The sequence below is a fragment of the Neopsephotus bourkii genome, unplaced genomic scaffold, assembly GCF_033783945.1.
Source record: "Neopsephotus bourkii isolate Nb327-2 ecotype Australia unplaced genomic scaffold, CSIRO-AGI_Nbou_v1 NB_168, whole genome shotgun sequence".
Lineage (NCBI taxonomy): Eukaryota > Metazoa > Chordata > Aves > Psittaciformes > Psittacidae > Neopsephotus > Neopsephotus bourkii.
Genome location: NW_026900684.1, coordinates 999,402 through 1,020,498, shown reverse-complemented (window position 1 = coordinate 1,020,498; position 21,097 = coordinate 999,402). Strand labels below are relative to the sequence as shown.

General features: G+C 38.7%; 1 protein-coding gene across 3 annotated transcripts in view; it reads right to left on the bottom strand.

Moving 5' to 3' along the window:
• Window positions 1–13,246: 13,246 nt before the first annotated feature.
• The window catches only part of TRMT9B (tRNA methyltransferase 9B (putative)), a 109,945-nt gene continuing 102,094 nt past the window's right edge, over window positions 13,247–21,097 (bottom strand). For all 3 annotated transcript variants that reach the window (XM_061370777.1, XM_061370770.1, XM_061370785.1), the window contains 2 exons: window positions 17,952–18,125; window positions 13,247–15,167 (listed from right to left, as the gene is read on the bottom strand). In XM_061370777.1, coding sequence (XP_061226761.1) covers window positions 14,131–15,167; window positions 17,952–18,125 — 1,211 coding nt within the window. In that variant the 3' untranslated portion in view covers window positions 13,247–14,130. The remainder of the gene's footprint in view (window positions 15,168–17,951; window positions 18,126–21,097) is intronic.

Here is a 21,097-nt window from a genome sequence, read left to right as displayed (position 1 = left end):
AGCTGATGCTGTCTTTTACCAGGTACCTCTGACCTTTGCATCATGGCCCCTTGACCAGATTTTCTCAGACCACTGTTCCTTTAGGTACCCTGCCAGAAAAAATAGAGGCACAATTAAAATACAAAAATCATCCATTACTCTCATTCTATCAAATCACTTCTGATTGATAGTCACCTGGCTGGGGTGGAGAAGCATCCTGCACCTCTCAGAGTAGTGGTTTTACGGAGCCTCAGAGATCAAGAGTCCTGATTTACACATGCTATTGCATCTCTCTGAGGAACAGTAGGCAACATAAGAAGCTACATCCCATGTGAGTGTAACCTGTTCAGAGAAGCTGCATATGTGAAATGTTACTATAAATGGTATATCTGGGACCAAGCCTTACCTAAGAGATGGGCTATCCTGTTTTTATGAAGCCAGACTTAAAATCCTCTACATGCTTTCTTTCTTCATGTGCTTTCTGTAGCAACCTCTGGCTCACTTTGGTAGGTGCATCTTGCTCTGCACCATCATTTTTCTTTCCTTTCCTGTATGCCCTTAGGGTGATGACCTCTCCACAGCAGCTCCAGTCTGGTGGAGGCTGGCACAAGAAGCAGTTGGATGTCTTCAGTTGCCATTATGGCCAGCAACGCAAGGTGAAGGCCATCAGGGAGAGTCACATCTGGTTTCCCTTTTCAAATCCAAATTGACACACTCCTCTCCCTGCATCTGTCTTTTCTCCTGTCCTCCCTTCGATATTCTTTCCCAGTTTATGCTTCTGTACTCTTCCTGCACTCTCAATACTGTTCTCAGGGACCTTACCATGCCTTGCACTGTGAAAGGTCCTGTCTTATTTTAGTGCAATGGTAGTTCAAGGGATTGATGCTTTAGAGCTTCCTTGAATAAAGTGCTGGATTCTGCTTTGCATTTCAAGAAGAGATATCTGAGGCATCCCCCTCCTGAAAGGGTCAACTCCTCCTGCTGCGGGCTCAGGACTGACACAAAATAATGAAGCAGTGCCCTCATAGGAAGGGCCAGCCTACTCATTCTCTTGCTTCCTGTTTCCACCTTCCCTGGAATTGCTCGCTCATGGCTCATTTGTATTAGACTTGAAGTTTGTGGGATTTTTCCTGACTGCTGTTAAATGGAAAGTGTAATCCAAACAAGAAAACACAGAGGTACAATTAAAATACAAAAGTCGCCCATTTGGTCTTATTCTTTTAAAATACTCCTTGTTGGTATTCACATATAGATATACACATATATATGCATCCCATTTTTAGGGCAGCTCCGCATTTTTATTTTGCTCTCTATTCCCTTCTGCAGAGTCCATTTAACCAAAGAAATAGATTGACTGACACCTAGCGGAAAAGTGAAGCTTTTCTCTCATTCTGCTAATTGAAACCCTTTAGGCAGTACTTAAATTGACTTTGTACATATTACCATTATTGTAGAAAACAATAATATTAACAGATCGTCTACATTTTATCTCTATTTTATTAGTATATACAAATGTTCAGTATAATCACAGACAAAACAATCAACAACAATTAACTTTAAATATGTACAGGTTCTTTTGTTAATAAAGGGGTCTGGTATTAGACCAGAGTACATCCCTTCCTCACACTGAGCAGATCAGTAACACATAGCCCTGGGAGCCCCTAAATTTCTAACAAATATAAATTTATTCTCAAAACAAACAGTCTTCTGGAGTTGTCATTTCTACTAAGCCAGAATTACTGATTCCATTATTAATGACTTATGTGTAAACATTTAAGAAGAACTCAAAAGTATTTTTTTTTTTTCCTAAATTTTGATTTCTAATGGCCTCAGAGAACTTCATCATATGGTATCATTTAGTCTGGCTAATGATAAGAATGCGAAGAGGATTTTGCTTTGTCATTAGGATTTGTAGATGCTTTAGACTCTTGTCTCAGTGGTCGCCTAATGTTCAGCATCTGTGAAGGGATTTTGCAATTCCAGACAAATGCCAAACATAGCTTAGCTGGCTGCAGAGTTCCCACAGACTGATGTAGGTACCATCACCCATATGTGTTTGTGACTAATAGATGTTATTGGTGCAATGCTGTTCTTTACAAGCCTTGCTGAGGAATCACTTTACAAGGTCCAGCTGGAGAGGAATTAAATAGAAGGGATTCTCTTGCAGACAAAAATCTCTAAATATAATTCCCTGGTAGTGAGAGGCTTTTGTATTCACTTCCTTAGGACAACATGTGCATTCTCCTAGTAACTCTCTGTACTTTCCAAAAGAAGTTCTCTAAACTGTCAGATCCTGACCCAGAAAAATCTATGCTCCTCTGCCTTACTCCACTGTCTCAAATGTGGGCATTTAGAAATAATCTGATATGTATTTTTTAATGACAACTACGTCATACAGTAAGCAGCTGAGAATAAACCTTGATACTACCAGCAGCGCCATTCACATCCAAATCTCAGGCATCAATATTAGGTTTGATAATTATTACACAATTTGATCTGAAGTCACCTTGATATATATCTAGGGCCTGAGAAGTTATTTGTAAACCTGTTTAAGGCACTGCTACCCAAAAGCAAATTTTCCTACACAAAATCCCAGACTAATGACCCTATAAAAGCTTCTGCACTCCAACCACACACTGATCAGATTTGCCTATCAAAATATTTAAAGAATTGCACTGCATTATAGAATCAGTCTTCATGTTCTCATTCCAAGTAGTCAAATAAAATTTTAATAAATTCAAAGACTTGTACTGAATCAAATATTAAATATTTCATAGCTACTTAAAAGAGCATTAAACTCTTCTGACTAATTATATTCCTATGAAGAAAAGCAAGAACTTTAGATCACAGTTGTAGATCCTGTGTATTCTGTTTTTCATAACACAGTTACTTTCAGTTGGCCTCTAGCTGGACATGGGAATGTCATATTTTTCTGCAGTTCGGAGGTTTTTTTCAGTTTGGCTCGTTTACCATCTCTCATTTTCCTCTGTCCCTACTTTTGGTCTCTGGGAACAGCATAAACCACAAAATGTTTTTAATTCTCCACTTAATCCCCTCAGGCAGTGCAGTGTCTTTAGTCTAGACTTCAGTGGAACTACATTTATTTGATGAGCTTTTAGTTCTCAATTAAAAAAAAAGAAAAAGGTTGAGAAACTTCCTGTGGTCCCTTGAATAGACTCTTGGCCAGTTTATTTGAGAAAAACACTGACTTATATTTCATGTTCATATTTCTTGTTCCTTTCCCTTAATATTTTTAAAATATTAAATAATATTAATACTTCTTTTTACAGCATTCTCCAGCACTGTTACAAATATTCCCAATTATAGCTCTCCCATCCTCTCTCTCTCTTCTCTTTCTGAATCCTTCCAACTTAATCTTTCAAACCTTTGCACTTCTTCCGAGGAGAAGCTGACACACAAATGCAGGAGACTGCTGTAACGTTGTTAGCACTGACCTTAGCCCTGGCAGGAAAATGTCACTTCATGTTATCCTCTGCACACACCTAAGCAATTCAGCAACAGCCAGCTTTGGTACACACAGACTGTAGGTATCAAACTAGCTGAAATGTAGCCCCAGATCACGTGTTGGTATTTCCTTATATTACCTTTCTCTATAATCCCCCTATATTTAAGAAAAAACATAAGCCTATAGGTATCAGAGGCAGGCTGCAGCAATGATTTTAATATGCCAACTCAGTGTAACCAAAGTAGTCTTCACTGAACTAACATACCAGAGAAGACCACCCTGCCAAATACCTCTCAACAAAGATGCACCTGAACATCGTCATTCATAGTTTGTTCCTCAGGAGGTGAGGAGTGGATCATGAATGTCTCAGAGCTGCACCATTCACCAAGAACATCTTTTCCATGATGTTCAGCAGGTCAAGTTTAGAAGTTTGTGAATGTGCAATCACCTCCTCATTGTTTGACCCTCCTTCCATTCTGTGGTTTCACTTAGGCACCTGTCCTGGGTTTAGTAGTGGCAGTCATTTTTCTCTTTCTTGGTAGCTGGTGCAATGCTGTGTTTTGACTTTCAGGCTGGGAACAGAGCTGAAAACAATGATGTTTTGGTTTGGCCAATGACTTTGTGAGCCTCATGCTCTGCCAGGGAGGAGGGGAAGCCAGGAGGAAGCAGAGGCAGGACACCTGATCCAAACTGACCAAAGAGGTATTCCATACCACAGCACGTCATGCCCAGGAGGTAACTGAGAGTTACCCGGAAGGGCTAGGGGACTGCAGGGTTGGAGGAGGTATCGGTCGGTGCTTGGTCAGGCTGGGGGGGGGGAGCTATCGGTCACCTGGTGATGAGGTGTTGTATTCTCTTCCCTTGTTATTTCCCTTATTATTATTATTGGTAGTAGCAGTAGTGATCTGTGTTATACCTTAGTTACTAAACTGTTCTTATCTCAACCCATGGGAGTTGCATTCTTTCTGATTCTCCTCTCCATCCCTCCAGGAGTAGAGGGAGGGAAAGAAGGGGGGGAGTGGGTGAACAAGCTGTCTGGCTGGGGTTAAACAACGACAGCATCCTATAACCCATTCCATATATGGAACAACCTTGTGACCTAAGCACACAAAGATACAACCTCCTTCTACTTCAGCTTCATATGCTAGCGATCTGTTTCCGTGTCATAGAATCATAGAATGGATTGGGTTGGAAGGGACCTTAAAGATCATGGGGTTCCAGGCCCTCTGCCATAGGCAGGTACACCTTCGACTACACCAGGATGCTCAAAGCACCATCCAGCCTGGCCTTGAACACTGACAGAGATGGGGCAGCCACAACATTTCAGTGCAATCTGTTCCAGTGTCTCAATACCATCACAGTAAAGAATTTCTTCCTAATACCAACCTAAATCTACCTTTTTGGACCTTGAAGCCATTCCCCCTTGTCTTATCACTACATGCCCTTGTAAAAAGTCCCTCTCCAGCTTTCTTGTAGGCTCCTTTAGTTCACCATCCCCAAGATCTCCATATTTATTATTAAGTGGCTATCACTGCATACGGCTTTATTTCAGACTTCAATGTAAGAATGTTGAAACTGTTTATGTAGCCGCTGCATTAAATCTCTTTTTGGTATTTATCCACTTAAACTTGTTCTTTTATACTCTGTCTCCAATGAGTTCTCATTTATGCTTCTTTACTCTCAGTAAGCCAGAGCCTAGTATGTTACCACAGAGACACAATCCAGCAGAGATTGAAGGGCTCATGTGAGTATCCTGCTCAGAGACATTAATGGTTTGTTTAATATTTCATAGATATGTCAATTATAATTTCAGCTCATAGTAGAAAGCCTTCTTTGCACCACACTAAATCACTTCACGTTTCCTATGAGGTCTTTATGAGAACTGAAAGGCAGAGGTGAACCTGAAGACACAGGGTTGCATACAGACATTTTCCTACACTGGCTCCAAAAGACCCTTATCCAATAGTAAGCATGCACTCTCTGTGCCAAAAATCCCATTTAGGAGCTTGACTCAAACACCAGCAAAGTCAGTGGATGCAACTCAAAGCAAACTCAGATACAGAATCACAGGGGTTTTGCATAGGTAAATTTGAAAAGCTTCCTTTTACTCCAGAATTTGGCATCTGTGGCTGAGCCTTGGGTATTTTTCATGGTAGCTAAGAATAAAAACGCAGGATTTTGATGCTCTGAATACCCTGCTCAAGGAGCAGATGAGAATGTCACAGCCCCAGTCTGCCCCTTGTGCTTGGATTTTTAGTTTTATTTCCTCATGAGTGGGCTAGAGAGACAAAGGGAGCTGGGTGTGACTGTGGTTCACTCTTCAAGAGACTATGGAAACACTCCTGGGCAACTGTGGTCAAACATTTGTTCCACTATTAAACCCACTGTCTACCCTATTATATATTTAAGCATAAAGAAAGCCTCCCAGGGATCTTTGTTTCTCCTCTGAATCAAAGGAAAATCTCAGGGTAAACAGACATTTCTGAGAACAGCCAATACAAAGACCAGGGAAGTCAATGGAATACTTTGAATCAGACTTCAAGGTAATTACTCCAAGAATCAGGTCAAGACTTCACAGGCTCGAGCAGTTTTCTATACTCCCCTAAATCGGTTCTCCTACCACCTTCCCCTTCTTCTTTGCTACCTCCATCCAAACATGCCCTGGCTGGAAGCTCATTTGTACTGATGTCTTCATCCTTTCTTCCTTGTTGTCAAATGGTTTGTTTACCTTTCATAAACTGCACCAAGCACTAGATAGTATTGTATTGTAATGTAAGTAAAAACTTTAATACATGCAGAAGAAAGAAAAATAAAACCAAATGAAAAAGGCTGCATCAATATATATATATACGTGTATTTGCACCTGTTCCTTATTTAGAGTACACTTTTTAATGGTCCAGTGGTCAATGTTGGAACAGCCAGTGTTCATAAAATAGAGAGTGCCAGATCCCAAGAGGCAGTCAGCACTCTTGACTGTTACTGATGTTGATAGGAACTGCTAGTGCTCAGTACAGGCAATGACCTCCATCAGGCTATGTCACTGAATAAAGCATCAATTTAAAGCAGCCTGGAGATGAAGTGTGTGACTCGCCCTCTGTTAATTTTATCACTGTCTCACCTCTGGTGTTCCTTCAGACACATTGGAAAGTGGGTTTGGCCAGTGAGACACCAAATGACCCATTTTCCCTCTTTTTCAGTAGAAAGGTTTAACCTTGCACTGAATGTCTATGTTTTCTCTGCACTAGAGCATTTGTTCCATCCAAGTAGCTAATTCCTCCTTTCACAAGAAACACTTTAATTTCACCTAGTCCAGATATTCAGAACTAAATGTGTTCCAACAGTCCTGTGGTAAGGCAGCAGACCTGTGAAGAAGGGTCGGTTTATTCTCAGTAATTCTGACACATAGTATAGTCTTTTCTATAAAGACGCAGAAGAGAGACACAGAAAAGAACATGATGTTGCCTAACCAAAATCCTCCCACAAATTACTCATTTTTATCCTGTGCAAGAGGCACATCCACTTTCAGTCTGACTGTGTGCACACAGACTTCTCTGTTAGCGAATTGGTAAAGGGTGGTATTTTCAGCTACGGGGTTAATGTCTGCTTGTTTATGAACCCCATCTTTATCTGTGTCTCTTGTACTCGTGACAGTTTCAAAATGACAGAACCATACAAGTAATCCTTTCTTCATTCAGGAAAGAGAATTTTAGATGCTGGTCAAACAGTAACAAGAAATAAATATTCTGCAGAAAACAACCTACTTTGTCACAACAGAAGAGGGCAACCTAAACCCATTTCACTGCTCTCATGTCAACTGTCCTAGCCACAAACCCCTCATAAAACCAGTGTAGCACCTTGTCAACAGGGCCAGAGGGGATGAAGAATTTATACCCAAGAGCCTTTCAAAGCTAGGAGCACCACTCATAATATCCATATTTCTATCTTCTCCCACATAGCCATTTCAGTTTACACATGATCATAACTGCTAAAGCACCTCCTACTAGGGTTTCGTAGTGGTGGTTTTGAGGGGGGTGGTTTGCTTGTTTTACAGTATTTGAATTCTATTTAAGATAACTTTTCTCTGCTGGGCACTACGAGAAGCAGCAGGCACAGAGGCTGAATTGTCACAACAGAGGCATCTGTTGTCCTCAAGCACCCCAAGCACTAGGAAGATGTAGGCATAGCTTAAAGGGTTCAAAAAGTACCTAAATGAAGATGATGATGAATAAATAACAGCTAAGGAATTAAAAAAAAAAAAGACAGGAAAAAGAGAATTATGTGTATATGATGCCATTTCTTTGGGCACAATTAAAAATTTAAAGTGCCCATAATCCCCTAAATCAATCATTGTAATGAGGTTTGCTATGATGCTTTGAGGTATTACGGGGTTGGGGGTGGGAGGAACTCACTTTTATCTTCATCTGTCAGAGGTAGAAGTATGAAAATAGCCTGGAAGTATCAACACAAACAGATTTAAGATTAAAAATGAGAAATACATATTTCTGGTAATCTGAGGTGACACTGCTATATTTGTTGTTTGGCTGTATCTGAATAGAAAGGAGAAGGGATGAAGTGGAGAGTCTGGAAGGAAATGGTCAGAAAGAACTAAAATTAAATTAGAAACAGAAATTAAATAAACAGAAACAACAGAGCCCTTGATTGAGTCAAACAAAGGGGACTGTGCAATCACATTCGTCTGAATATAGAACGCCAAATATATTGACTACTACAGTAGCAAATCAAGAGATTTAAGGTTAAAAATGAGAAATACACATGTATTTGAGGGAATCTGAGGTGACACTGCTATATTTGTTGTGTCTAGTAATCAAGTATCTAGTAGTTCACTCAAGGCAGATTTTGAAATTTATCTAAATATCAAATATACAGGTACTCTGGTACATTCTCCTACAGTATGCACATATACATACCTGATGCATCGAAGGGGAGTCTCAGAGCAATCCTTTCATTACTCTGGATAATACACTTTAGTTACTATAATAATAACAGCAAGCCATTAGAAGCCATTAACTGCTGAAAATATGCACTTTTTTGTGCCTTCATACTTACTTAATCCAACCATACAATCCTTTCCACATGCAAAGCTTGTATTAGTGAACTATACTGGTAGAAGAGGTAACTGTAAACCAAATGCAACCTCAGATTGTGGACATAGCTGAGCAAGGTCAAATCAACTACAGCAAATTGAAGCATTAAGCAAGAATAAAGGAATCAAAATGGAACATGCTGCAATGAAGTGATATAAAGGAAGGGAAAATTGTTATCCCTAACCAGTCTCCCTCTAGGCATATGCCTACCGTTGGAAGTGTACAGGAAGAGTATTGAACTCCAAGTGGTGGGGAAAAGGTGCATTCCTCCCTCTGCACATGAGACAACAGGAAGGTATCACTTAGATCTTCCAGACAGTAAGAACAATCAAAACAGGGACCTCTGCATATCCTAAGAATATCCAACCACATTGAATATGGTTTCTCTGCTATGATTGCTTCCATCTTTGTCATTGCCCTTCATTGCTCTCTATACTTCCTATCTTCGCTTTTTCCTTAGCCTTTCTCAATGCTGTATTGGATTTAATTCATTCCCTTCTCATAAAGACAATTCCATATCCCCCTGAGATTACGTTTTTGACCACTCTATTGTCCAGCCTGCGCTCATACTGCTTTCCCATAATCTAAATACTATTAGGTTGCATATACTGTACTACTGCACATACATTAATACTCATCTTGATAGAGCTTAATTACTTCTAGGTCCTTATTACTACAATAAACATATCAGTACAATAAGTGATCACTGTAATTGTGCAAACACAATAATCACTGCAACTGTAAAAATACTTTTAGCACAGTATAGATATAACCTCATCACACAACTGCATAATTCTAATTACATTCTTTTTTCTTTTCTAATTGTTAGAGAAATCCCCCAAAAGTGCTTCAGTGTTTTCTTACACTACAAAGCTTAATCATGGATAACTGCAAATATATCAGGAGCAGGAAATGTGGCTCTGTAGCAATTAATTCTGCTGACCATCCTGCTTTTCTGTCATCAACAGGATATAAAGTACTGACATGGTTAAAAACTGCATTTCATCACCTTTATTTACCTAATTCAAATAATTGCATTTATGGCTAGGTTGACTGCGGTTGTCTAAAGTAAAAACATATCCCCAGGTTTCATAGTAAATCACTACACTTACCTGCTCTGCACGTGGTCTAACTTACTGAGCAAACAGAAGTAAGTCTTCTCAGGTTTAACATTCATTAAGAAATTCCCAAGACACAGATTTTCCAGTGGCTGATGTATTTATTAACTAATCTGAAAGCACAGAAGTTCTGTAGGAAATAGTATTTTAGTCCAAGTAGGCCTTATTTTCTGTTGGATACTAAAGAACAAGTTCCATGTATGGACAAAGAATTGATTACAGAGAAGTACCTAAGTATGGTTTTGACCAGCAGATTGGAAGATGAAATCACAGGTAGCTGCCAGAATATGCTGTAAAAGTAAGAACACTGAACTCACTGAAGAAATATACAATTGTATATATTTAACACTGACATATCTGATTTTCCTGGAGTATTGAAGTAGACACAAATTCTGTTAAAGTGCTGAGAAAGAAAGTGGGTAGACCAATAGATTCAACAGTGTCGATACTAATACAGCCCAACAGTGATATGAATTCAGTCCAATGGAGACATGACACAGCAGAGAGGACACAGGATCAGAGCCATTATTTCCATTCCGAATCTACCCAGGTGGTTCAGTAACAGTATTCTGGGAGACCATATACAGCTTTTCTCTCAACATTTTAAACTCTGCACATAAGTAACCTGTATACAGTTACATACCAGAAAAGAAAAAAATCTGGTAGACTATTTATAGCTTCCATTACTCAGCTGTGCTTTTAAAATTCCTACACCATAAGTTTGGAAGAAAGTAAAAAATGATACTTCTGTCCTTCTAATACAAACATTTTCATGTATTTAAAAAAAAAACAGCGAAACAAAATCTCAGTTATCAAAGACTGCCATTGAATTAGGCCCTTAAGAATAAGTCTGTTCAGTTGTATCCTTTTAATTGCAATTGTCCATTTGGATTACAGTCTGTAATAGTAATACAGCAACAGCATTTGTTTTGCCTGTTCAGACTGACAGTGATACTAGTAAATTAAATTGTAAAAAAAAACAGGGCATCTTTTTCTTGTGTAATCAAGATTTCCTATGTGTCACTTAAACCTAGATGAGCAGCTTCAGAGCAATCCCAGCCCACTGCAGTCAGAAGCAGGTTTGTTATCGGCATAACTGAGGTGAGAATACTGTCCACTTGTCAGACAAGAAATACAAGAATGCATTTGCCTTTTTACCTTGTAACAGTCAGATCTTGCAGCCTGGACATTGCTGAGAGTTTGAGAGTGCAAGGACAACTGGGTTTTATTTCCTTATTTATTCATTCATTTACGATAAACTTTTCAACAGTATGCACACTTCTCTGCGCACATTAACTATGTCTGTAAGCTATGAAAGACTGGGGTCACATGGATTCTTCTGGATATTACATTTTGCTCTGAACGGGCCTCATCAAATTGAAACCAATCAAGAGAGACATTCACCATGCTCTCAGTGAGGTAGGCTGGCTTGTTATGAGATGATAAAGCTGTTACAGACCTGCGCAGACTCCATAAATAGACGGGAGACAGCATATAGGAATAAAGGCTTGCTGTGCAGACCTCACATTTGTGACCTCAGCTGACTGATCCCCAGTCTATAAAAATACAGTGGTTATACATTCGAAGAGGAAAACTTAATATTTTGGGGAAAAAAAAAAAAAAAACAACAAACCCACAACAGTTTACCAAACCTCCCCTCTCCTTCTCCAAGGAATTTGTAACAATACAATCCAAACTTCTATGTAACATGACTTATTAGCATCAGCCCAAAGCAAGGGAAAAGCCAATGCAGAAATAAATAATCAGGAAAAGCATCCCTGGTCAAGAATCCAAGAACCTCAAACCAAAAAATGCACTGAAAGTCTACAAGCAAAAAAGCTGTTTAAAGTACCAAAGTGGCTTTGAGGTGACACCTCTTACTCATACAGATGACAGAGTAGGAAGTTTTCACTGAAGCCTGAAAGACAGGCTCAGCCTCTGTTTTAAAGAGCATGGACACCTTTCCTTTCTTAGTTTATCCCAAGTTTCATTAGTATCCTTGACTACACACTGCATACTTCACAAACAGACTGCAAAAGTACAGGTGACAAAATGACAGATTCATAGAACGGTTCCTTCTCCCACTTAATGGAACCCAGCTGTCACTCACTTTAGATAAGTAATATTTTATAAATATTTTAAGAGATGTGCAATACAGTGTCTGCATACTGGAGTTTAGGGGTGAACTTTCAGTATCGGATATAGGATGGTAATCAACCTACACCCTTCCTAAGTACAGCCCAAATTCCAGCAGCTGTATAGCCAATCGGCCAATACAGTGTATGGCCCATTAGCCAATATGCCAATTCCACTGGCATATCTAAGTTTCATAAACTTTCTTGCATATCTAAACAACTGAGTTTTCTTCTGAAATCCTCAAGCTTCTCCAGGAATTTCCAACCATTGAGGCAGGCATCGCCTGTCCAACACAAGCATGTTGCAGATGAGGTACAGAGCTCCAATATGCCAGCATCGGTATTTTTACACTATGCTTCTAAAACCAGAGCTTTAGGATGCAGCAGAAGCAGCCCCCTCAGTCATGAGCAGGTGGACACAGCTAGGCAGAGTATATTGCCAGTCTTCTGAAGTATGGCTTAGACACAGAGTCTGTGAACCACAGCTCCAGGCTGCACTGAATTTTATATTTAGAGCTGAATATTTCATAAGTCTCAGATGCATGGCTCTTCAACCACATGTCTATTTGCAAAAAGGCAGTGGAAAGCGCAAGTGGTACAGACCCAGGAAGGACAAAGTACCAGGATCCCAAACTATGAGGAAGACAAAAATGATTGTTCTACAGGCACCACTCCAGTAAATAAATGTGTAATACATTACCTTGTGGCAATTACTCCTGGGCAACTACATCTAAAAATATCATCAGGGCTTTCTACTGAACAACCTCAAATCCATATACTTACACAGCATAGACTGGAAAAGTTTGGAATTCCACTCCTGTTGCCTTTTTTTTCAGTTATTTGCTCAATAATAGAGCAGACATTATGTGGCTCTCTAAAAGTGCTGTAGCAAAAGGTTTGATCTCTGAGGTGAATCTATGCAGCTCCATTAAAGTTTGTGACATCACATCAACCGGAGACGTGCCCTATACTAGACCCACTGACTGTAAATAAAGCCTCAAAATGAGGTAACTCCATGCTAACAAGGCAGTTAGCCTGTTCTAGCCCTGCTTCTGTTGGTATAAATTAAAGCTTCACTACTGATCTTCAGAAGCCAGGTGCACTTTATCAACAGCACATGTAACTTCACATCCCAAGCCTCCACTGAAAGGGGTGAGATTACGTGAGTGTAAAGAACTTTGTGAGGGCAACTGCTATAATCCTGTACAACTGGATGACGATGAGGCACCATTTTCAGTAAGATTTATGGTTTTCTTGACAGGGGATGAGAAAGTTTTTTAAGCAGTCTATTATCATCTAGGTCTCAAAAGATTCATTTAAACTGCAGAAAACAGGAATTTCTATTTTGTATACAAACTTGTACCCTCTTCCTATCTACATTATTTAACACAGTATGTAATATACATTCTTATGTCAGTGAAAGAGGAAAGCAAATATAACAGCTGACCAGATATGCACTGGATTTTTATTAATTTTATCATAGCCTCACAGGCTTATCAAAAAGATATATATATATCCCAAATATCTGATGTTTTGTAACCTTTACATAATACCAATATTCTCACAAATCCCTCTTGACTTCTATATATACACATAACCAATGAAAAAACTACAGCAAATGAAATTAAGACAAAGTATTTGGGAGAGCTAACACATAAACCCTAACTTGCACCTGATAAATTAAAGTCTTTTTAAAACAAAAGTCAAAAATACTGTTCAAAATCTGTTCTGTCATTTGCTCCCATATACAAATCTCAAGATGACAGAACATGCAGAGCTTGTTTTTTTCCCATTAACAACTCTACTCCAAGCTAAGTAGCACTAGGACCGTGCTTGCTCCCAGTTCTGCAGCATGCACTCCAGCAGTATACAGTCAAGTATGTTTTCAAATGTACCTGTGTCTCTATTTACAGGACTTCAAGAACAGGAAGTAACATGACACATTTTCAGTGTCTGAGGAACAAAGCCTAAACCTTCTACTGAGAGGATACTTCTCATAAAAGATGCCCTGATCCTTGTCTTATAAAAAGGTTTTATTTCTCAATAGAAAAGTATATTTAAAAACACAATTATTTGCGAAAAGCAATATAAAACTCTCCAGTTTTAACCTCATAAAAGTTTAACAAAACGTAAATATTGTTTACCACTTACATTTGTATATACACACCTTGCATTAGATAGTTAAACAGGTAGAGAGATCACTTAGAAATGAATGGCACACGGCAACTACATGAGATTCAAAACCCATGTCACACTGCATGATCACAGAAACACAAAGAGAAGCTTAAAAGCTTCAGTCACTGGATTCTGCTTTATTCTCTTTACAGCTATGTTCCTCTTTTCTCTGCAATAATGCACCAGTTTCCATGGTCATAGCAGGAAGAAAGTATCTGAAGCTCAGGCACACTCTCTTCTACCAGAGAGCACAACTCCCCTTCCCGAAAAACATGATAGTAACGCATGAAGGCTTTTGTATCCAACATGGCATCAGTTTGGTCCCCAACAGAGACTGCTGTATCTAAAGCAGAGTCAGTGGAGTCAGTTGTTGAAGTTCTTTTAAAAGACTTGCTCGCATTAGACGTACCAGCACCATCTTTATTACAACCACAGCTGTAGTCCCTGTCTTCTACTGGGCCATTTATACATGAAGCTTCTTCACTTTTGCTCTGAGCAACACTTTGGTGTCCTCCATTTAAACTTAAGTCCCTCAGTGCATCTGTGGCTGGTGACCACTGTGGTTTTTTGAGAGACAGGCTTTCCACAAACACATCATCATCATCTAAACTTTGTTCTTTTAACAGTGCCCCATGGTGACCTAAATCCAAACTGCAATGTCGTGAATGCTGAATGGGTATAGTACTGTTTGCCCAATCTCCTTCATTCTTTGGAGGCTTCATTTTGTCAGCTTGCTTTCTCAGGGCTGATTCATCAAGGGATGTAGAGAAAAACCAGGAGCGGAAAGATTTTCCCAGAGCACTGTAAAATCTGTTTTCTTCTTCAGAAATTTTCATGCAGCAGGCTCTGGACAAGCAATGGTCCATATTGTGGGAATGTTTTGAGTCAGTTTCTGGCTGGAGATTGGTTTGGTAGCTGCAGTCAGAGATGACTAGCTGTGCAGGATGTATATCTTGGCTCTTTACAGCATGCACAAACTCACCCTTATCTCCAGATTGATTTGATTCTGAAAAATGCCGTGAGCACAAGGCCTTGTTCCATGGAACAAGTACGTCTTGTTTCTCAAAGCGACGATTCTTTTGTTCCATAGCCCAAACATAGATCATCATCTGGCCTCCGGGTATCAATACCCTTGCCATTTCCTTTATTGCTTTGATTCTTCTTTGTTTAGTTGAGAAATGATGGATCACTGTGAAAAAGGAAAGGCATTATGTACTGAATATTAGTAAGGACATAGCATTTTTGTCTTCAACCTGTTCCGTGTGTTCAGTCATTTTAGTTGCCATATCCCAAAAATCACTCACTGCAAGTCAACAGTGCTGAATTCATTGGTGCCACAGTGCAAGTTTACCTCAGAAGGCTCTTTTTTACATTTATGTACAATGGATAAAAACAGGAAAATCCTGAAGAAGGAAATTTATCTAATGTCAAAATAGGGATTCAAGAAACGTCAGGCATGTAAGATGGAGGCTTTGGTTTCTCTGCATTGCCCATAAAAGTTTGTCACATGGCTTGCTTTCACTTAAATGCCTGGCCTTTAGGTGAGTTAGGTAATATTAAGTTCAACTTTAGTTTTTGGGACACATTTCAGACTTATCATACTGAAAACAGAAAACCTTTTCACCATGTAACAAATACAGCAAAATGTAGTATCATTAAAAAGATACTCTGTATGTTTGTATCAGTGCACTTTCTTAAAGAGCTAGTGAGAAAAATGAAACAGAAACATTTTCCACTGCTTTGATTTTATATAAAAGTTACTGCCTTTACAGACTGCTTTGGGAAAAAAAAAAAAAAGGAGAGGTATCTCAGTCTGAGAATGATAATTTTTTGTTACATTATGTTATTATAAATAATTATTAAATTCAGAATAAAACTACTGATCATTATTTTTTAATTTTATTTCCAGGATAATTTCCCTATTTTCCAATTTCACTGCAATGTGAAATGAACCTACATTTCAATATTTCTACGGTTTCTATCTTGCTATTTACCTAAAGGAACCTATTTCAACAGCCAGAGAATAGCTAAGACATCTATTTTCTCTCAGAAATATTAACTTGTACTCAGATAAGTCACGTTGCTCATATCATTCTATATGTGATTGGTACTAGATCTGATTCAATCAATAGCATAAAGAGGACTGATTACATAATTTGTTTCAAGTGGACTTGGAGCCAGCCACTTCCACATGCAAAACATTCAGTCTACCCATATAAAGGATACAATAATAATATATGTTCTTTGCTGAAGACATCTCCATACCATCAGAAAAATTAGATTATCTTTATACGTGCTGCTTAATAGTAGCCAATTCTACTTGTAGAAATAGTGTTATTTCAGCACTGTAGTTATGAAAGTGTGTCCAACTAGCCCTGCCTTTATTCAAAACAATGATTAAATTACAAAGGGGAAAAAAATACATTTTTCACTACAAGCCAAAAAAAGCATTCTTGGCAGCTGATATTAACTAGGCCCTCACAAGCAGCTGAGAATACAAGATAGCAAACTCTGAGAAAAGTTCCCCAGTCTATATGGTCAGTGTTCTTTTCCAGTTACTCATGACTCTTGTTAGCCTTTTCTTGAACAAGATAGGGAGAAAAGAACTGATATATTCTCTCATACTGGAGCTATGCCATATACCACCATAGAAGCTCCTGGAAAACAATACCAAAACTGACAGAGACAGCAAAAGCATGTAGCTTAGTTCACCAGAAAGTAAGTGCCAATCAACTAACAATATCTGTACAAGCTCTAAGCAATTAATTTAATGGGTTAAATATTTTTCATGGATAAAATTATATAATCTGGTGGTCCTGCAGAAATTAAAACTTTTTATACAGGATTATACCAGTAAAGCCAAGAAGTGTATTTGACTATGTACATTAATACTTGCTATTCTCTGGAATGGAATGAAAACCACTCATTTAGAATTAGATGGACACAAGCATGCCATGTCTCTATTCGAGAGGAATTAAAATCCACTATTGTTAAGGAACAGATATACCATGTGAATTTCTAATTTTGTCAGGCCTATAGCTGGTATAAACACTAGGTAGGTACACTATACTTCAAAGACAGATGATCTGGTAGCACTGAAATTATGCTCGAAGACCTGAAATGTTGATAGGGTTTACCGGTTGACTAGCCAACATGAAAGCAAATTAACGTAGATACTGCTTGCACATTAGTCACCCTTGCTTTCTCCTTCCATATGTGACAATACATTTGAAAATACACTTCTACCATATTACAAGTAGTTTGTTTATTGCTACCAATGACTACCCCGCTTTATATTTTTGCTGATACAGTGAAACAGCCTGAAAGAAGTTCAAGCAAGTGTAGAGCCAAAAAAGTAGACTGCAACTGGGTACTCTATTCCTCATAAACCCTTTTCCAGTTTATACTTCTCAAATTATGAGTAGTATTTACAAAAAAAGAGGTCAGAAGAGTTAAGATGCTCATTTTAGACAACAGGCACTTGTATGGCTCTAAGTCTTATTTCAATACTACTCTAAGAGAAATTTGAATTCATAGTATAATAGTTAACTTGCGCTTCAAGTTCTGCTATAGAGAAAGCAAATTTTCATTTCAATGCATTTGCTGGTCAAAACAGATCCTAAGGAGGAACCAAGAGTTTCTCTTGACCACCTAATCTGTTTAAACTTTGGCCACAGTCATGTAAAGTTTTACTTGTTTAAAATGCATGCTGGAAGGAAATCTTTTCTCACCAGGGTGAACAAGACCACATATAAACAAATAAATGATGAACATACTTCCCTTGTCAACAGCACCTCTGTGCAATGGAACTAATTATTTTGTTTTTCATGTTTACTACATTCATTTCAGTAATATCTGCTGTGTTTCAAAGGGAATTGTTTCCAAACAAATTTAACTGAAGACACATGGAAAGAAAAGGATCCCCCAAAAAATCTCATTTGCTGTGGGCCAGCATGCGTGTGTGTTTTCTTACCACCAATGGAAATGACTGCATTGAAGCACTGGTCCCTGAAGGGAAGGTTAAGGTTGTCACACACCAGAACTTCTTCATCTTTCTTCCTTGCAATTTCTACCAATGGTCCACAGTAATCACAGCCAAGATTATACACCTGATTGTTGACACTGAGATACTTTCCAGTTCCACAGCCTAAAGAAAAGAATGATAGATCAGAAGTCATATGTTCCAAACATTCACTATGCCTCCCAAAGCAGTGAAAATAATGGGAGGGCCTTCCTAATTCATAGAATCATAGAATAGAATCATACAATAGTTAGGGTTGGAAAGGACCTTAAGATCATCAAGTTCCAACCCCCCTGCCATGGGCAGGGACACCTCGCTCTAAACCATATCACCCAAGGCCTCGTCCAACCTGGCCTTGAACACTGCCAGGGATGGAGCATTCACAGCCTCCTTGGGCAACTTATTCCACTGCCTCACCACCCTAACAGGAAAGAATTTCCTCCTTATATTCAATCTAAACTTCCCCTGTTTAAGTTTTAACCCATTACCCCTTGTCCTATCACTACAGTCCCTAATGAAGAGTCCATCCCCAGCATCCCTATATAATTCTAAGGTTTCCAGGAAATTGTATGTTCACACAATAAGGAGCATAACAGTACGAACATCACCAATAAAAATACTCATTACACAGCCCTGTGTATTACCAGGTTACGTGTATTTCTTTGGGGAATAAGTGTAGGTGGGAGGAGGAAGGAGTGGTCCTTTGCAGCCATTATGGCATATCTTAGAGAAAAAACAACCATGCTTGCTTCATAGAATCATAGGATCATACTGAGCCTTTGTATCACCAGGTATCTTGTTTCCAACAATGAGCATAAATGGGCACCCAGTAAGAGCAGGGTAATAAGCATTACAACCCTTTTCATCAATACCCTTCCAGCTTCCAACTACTTTCTATTCAGGGAATTTCCTGAAGTGAGCATGTTTTGTCCATTTAGGTAGATCTAAGTCCATCCACAGCCTTTGCTAAACCCCACACAGCACATCTCTAGTGCATCTCATTTCTCCTCAGAAGTCCTAAATCACAGCTTTCACTGGCACAAGTCAGAGAGGAGAAATTTAACTTCAGATACAGACTTGAAAATAACTGTGAATCATAAACATTCCTGCCATGTTGCAGGCATGTCCTCTTTCTGTCTTTGTGCCAATATATTATAATGCATGTAAATGTAATTAACTGTTCCAGAATGTCTTCCACCCAAAAGTATGTCTTCCCAAGGACAGAGCTGTACTAAATTGGAATCTTTCAGTGTTCTTTAATATCGCACGCATAACAGGCAGGTTTCAAAATTAGATTAGGAAACATTCACTGCAGTTATGGGTCAGCAGTGAAGAATAATTTCTGAAGGTTGACAGCCAAGCAACGGGGTAGCAGCTTGGCAAAGAGAAGCATCTCAGTACTGGTAATTCAGTTTAAAGGCCTGGAGTTATCTTTAGAAACATCGCTGCTTCTTGCAGCGCTGCTGCTCTCGCTGATGTTAATGTGCACCATTATCTACAGAGACAGCACAGGAACTGCTGGAGAACAGCACAATACTTCAGTGGTGAAAAAAGATCATATTTCTGAAGTATAAAGCAAGCACTACCCTTTGAAGTGACACTTGAGAAAAATGGAATAGATTTTTATTGTTAATGCAGTTCAAGGAATATATGCAATAGAACATGAGCCTCTCCACACTAGAAACCATAAGTTTTTAAATTAGTGTAACATCTTATTGGTTACTGTGTTCGCAGAAGAAACACATTTAGGCAAATGTACATTAATTTAGAAGACTCAATTGCTTAATACATGGCTTTTGTTGGAGTGCTTTTTAATCACAGTGAGGTTTTGGAAGTAGAGGGTTCTCTCTGGAATGAAGCTAAATAGTGACAACACTGCCAGTACTCTAAAAATCGACACTCCCTTTTAAATGAGTCATCAGGAGGGTGGATTCCTTCATGAAGTTGTTAACAATAGCCATACTATTGTCATTTATTTTGATGAATGGACAATAATAAGGCAATTAGATAAAATGGTATTTTAATAAAAGGTGGCATTAAACAGATAATGCAATTATCAATTGAAGATCTCATTTTGAAAAATGTAGTGCCACTAGGCAACCCTCCTCCCAAAATACATACCAAAAATACACACAATAGTTAGTTCCTGCGTATCTTATTAAACCTCATGAAAAGAGACACCTTGTGTGCCTTGATGGGAATATTCTTATTGTCAGCTGTAAGCATCTACCCATACATTTAAATTATTTGAGCTGAAAATGTAACAGGGTGATCTTAAGCTTTCAGCAACCATTGTGATACCTGCTGATAAAGCCTCAAAGAACTTCAGCTAAGCTTCAGATGACTTCTGTTGTGGTGATAAAAAACTTTGGCTGAGAAATAATCATGTTAAGCTGACTGTTGAATGAGTGTATACCATAGGATATTTTTACTGAAAATGGTGCAGACATATAAAAGAAGATAAACATTCAAAATAACAGCAATCAAGTATTTTGGGGGTACTGCTCAACAGCAGCACAGCTATATTTATCTTTTGATTATGGCCTGCAACATCTTCAAATAATTATAGAATAAGGCACATTCTTATAGAATAAGGCACATGAATAATTTATTGTGTACATCTATTACACTTTGCTGTATTAAAGCATTTTATTAGTCTAAACAGAGAGGAAAATCCAATGGTGCAAAGGAGCATCTGTTTTGTAATGATGGGCTGTACAGAACTGAAGTCATAACAGAAAGCAAACACAACAGGAGTTGGACACCCCTAAATTTTAGGTAGGTGCAACAGAAAATCAAGGTATAAATTGAACATGTAGGGAAGACACCACCATAGCAAGAAAGTCAGGTTTTGTTGTCTGTATTCAGGGTCATAGGGAGATTCTCAGATCATAGGGTTTTTTCAATAGCAATCACATCAGAAGATTTCTCTTAAGGTAAAGCCTTGAGCGGAAGAGTTTCAGAACAAATGAAGCAGCACTTAAACCAAGAGATCTAAAGAAATCAAAATATGAAATAATTGAGCTATTAACACTGTTCTTTAAAAAGGGCTCCAGGGGAACGGCAGACCACTAATCCTGTGGGGAAACTGATAGATT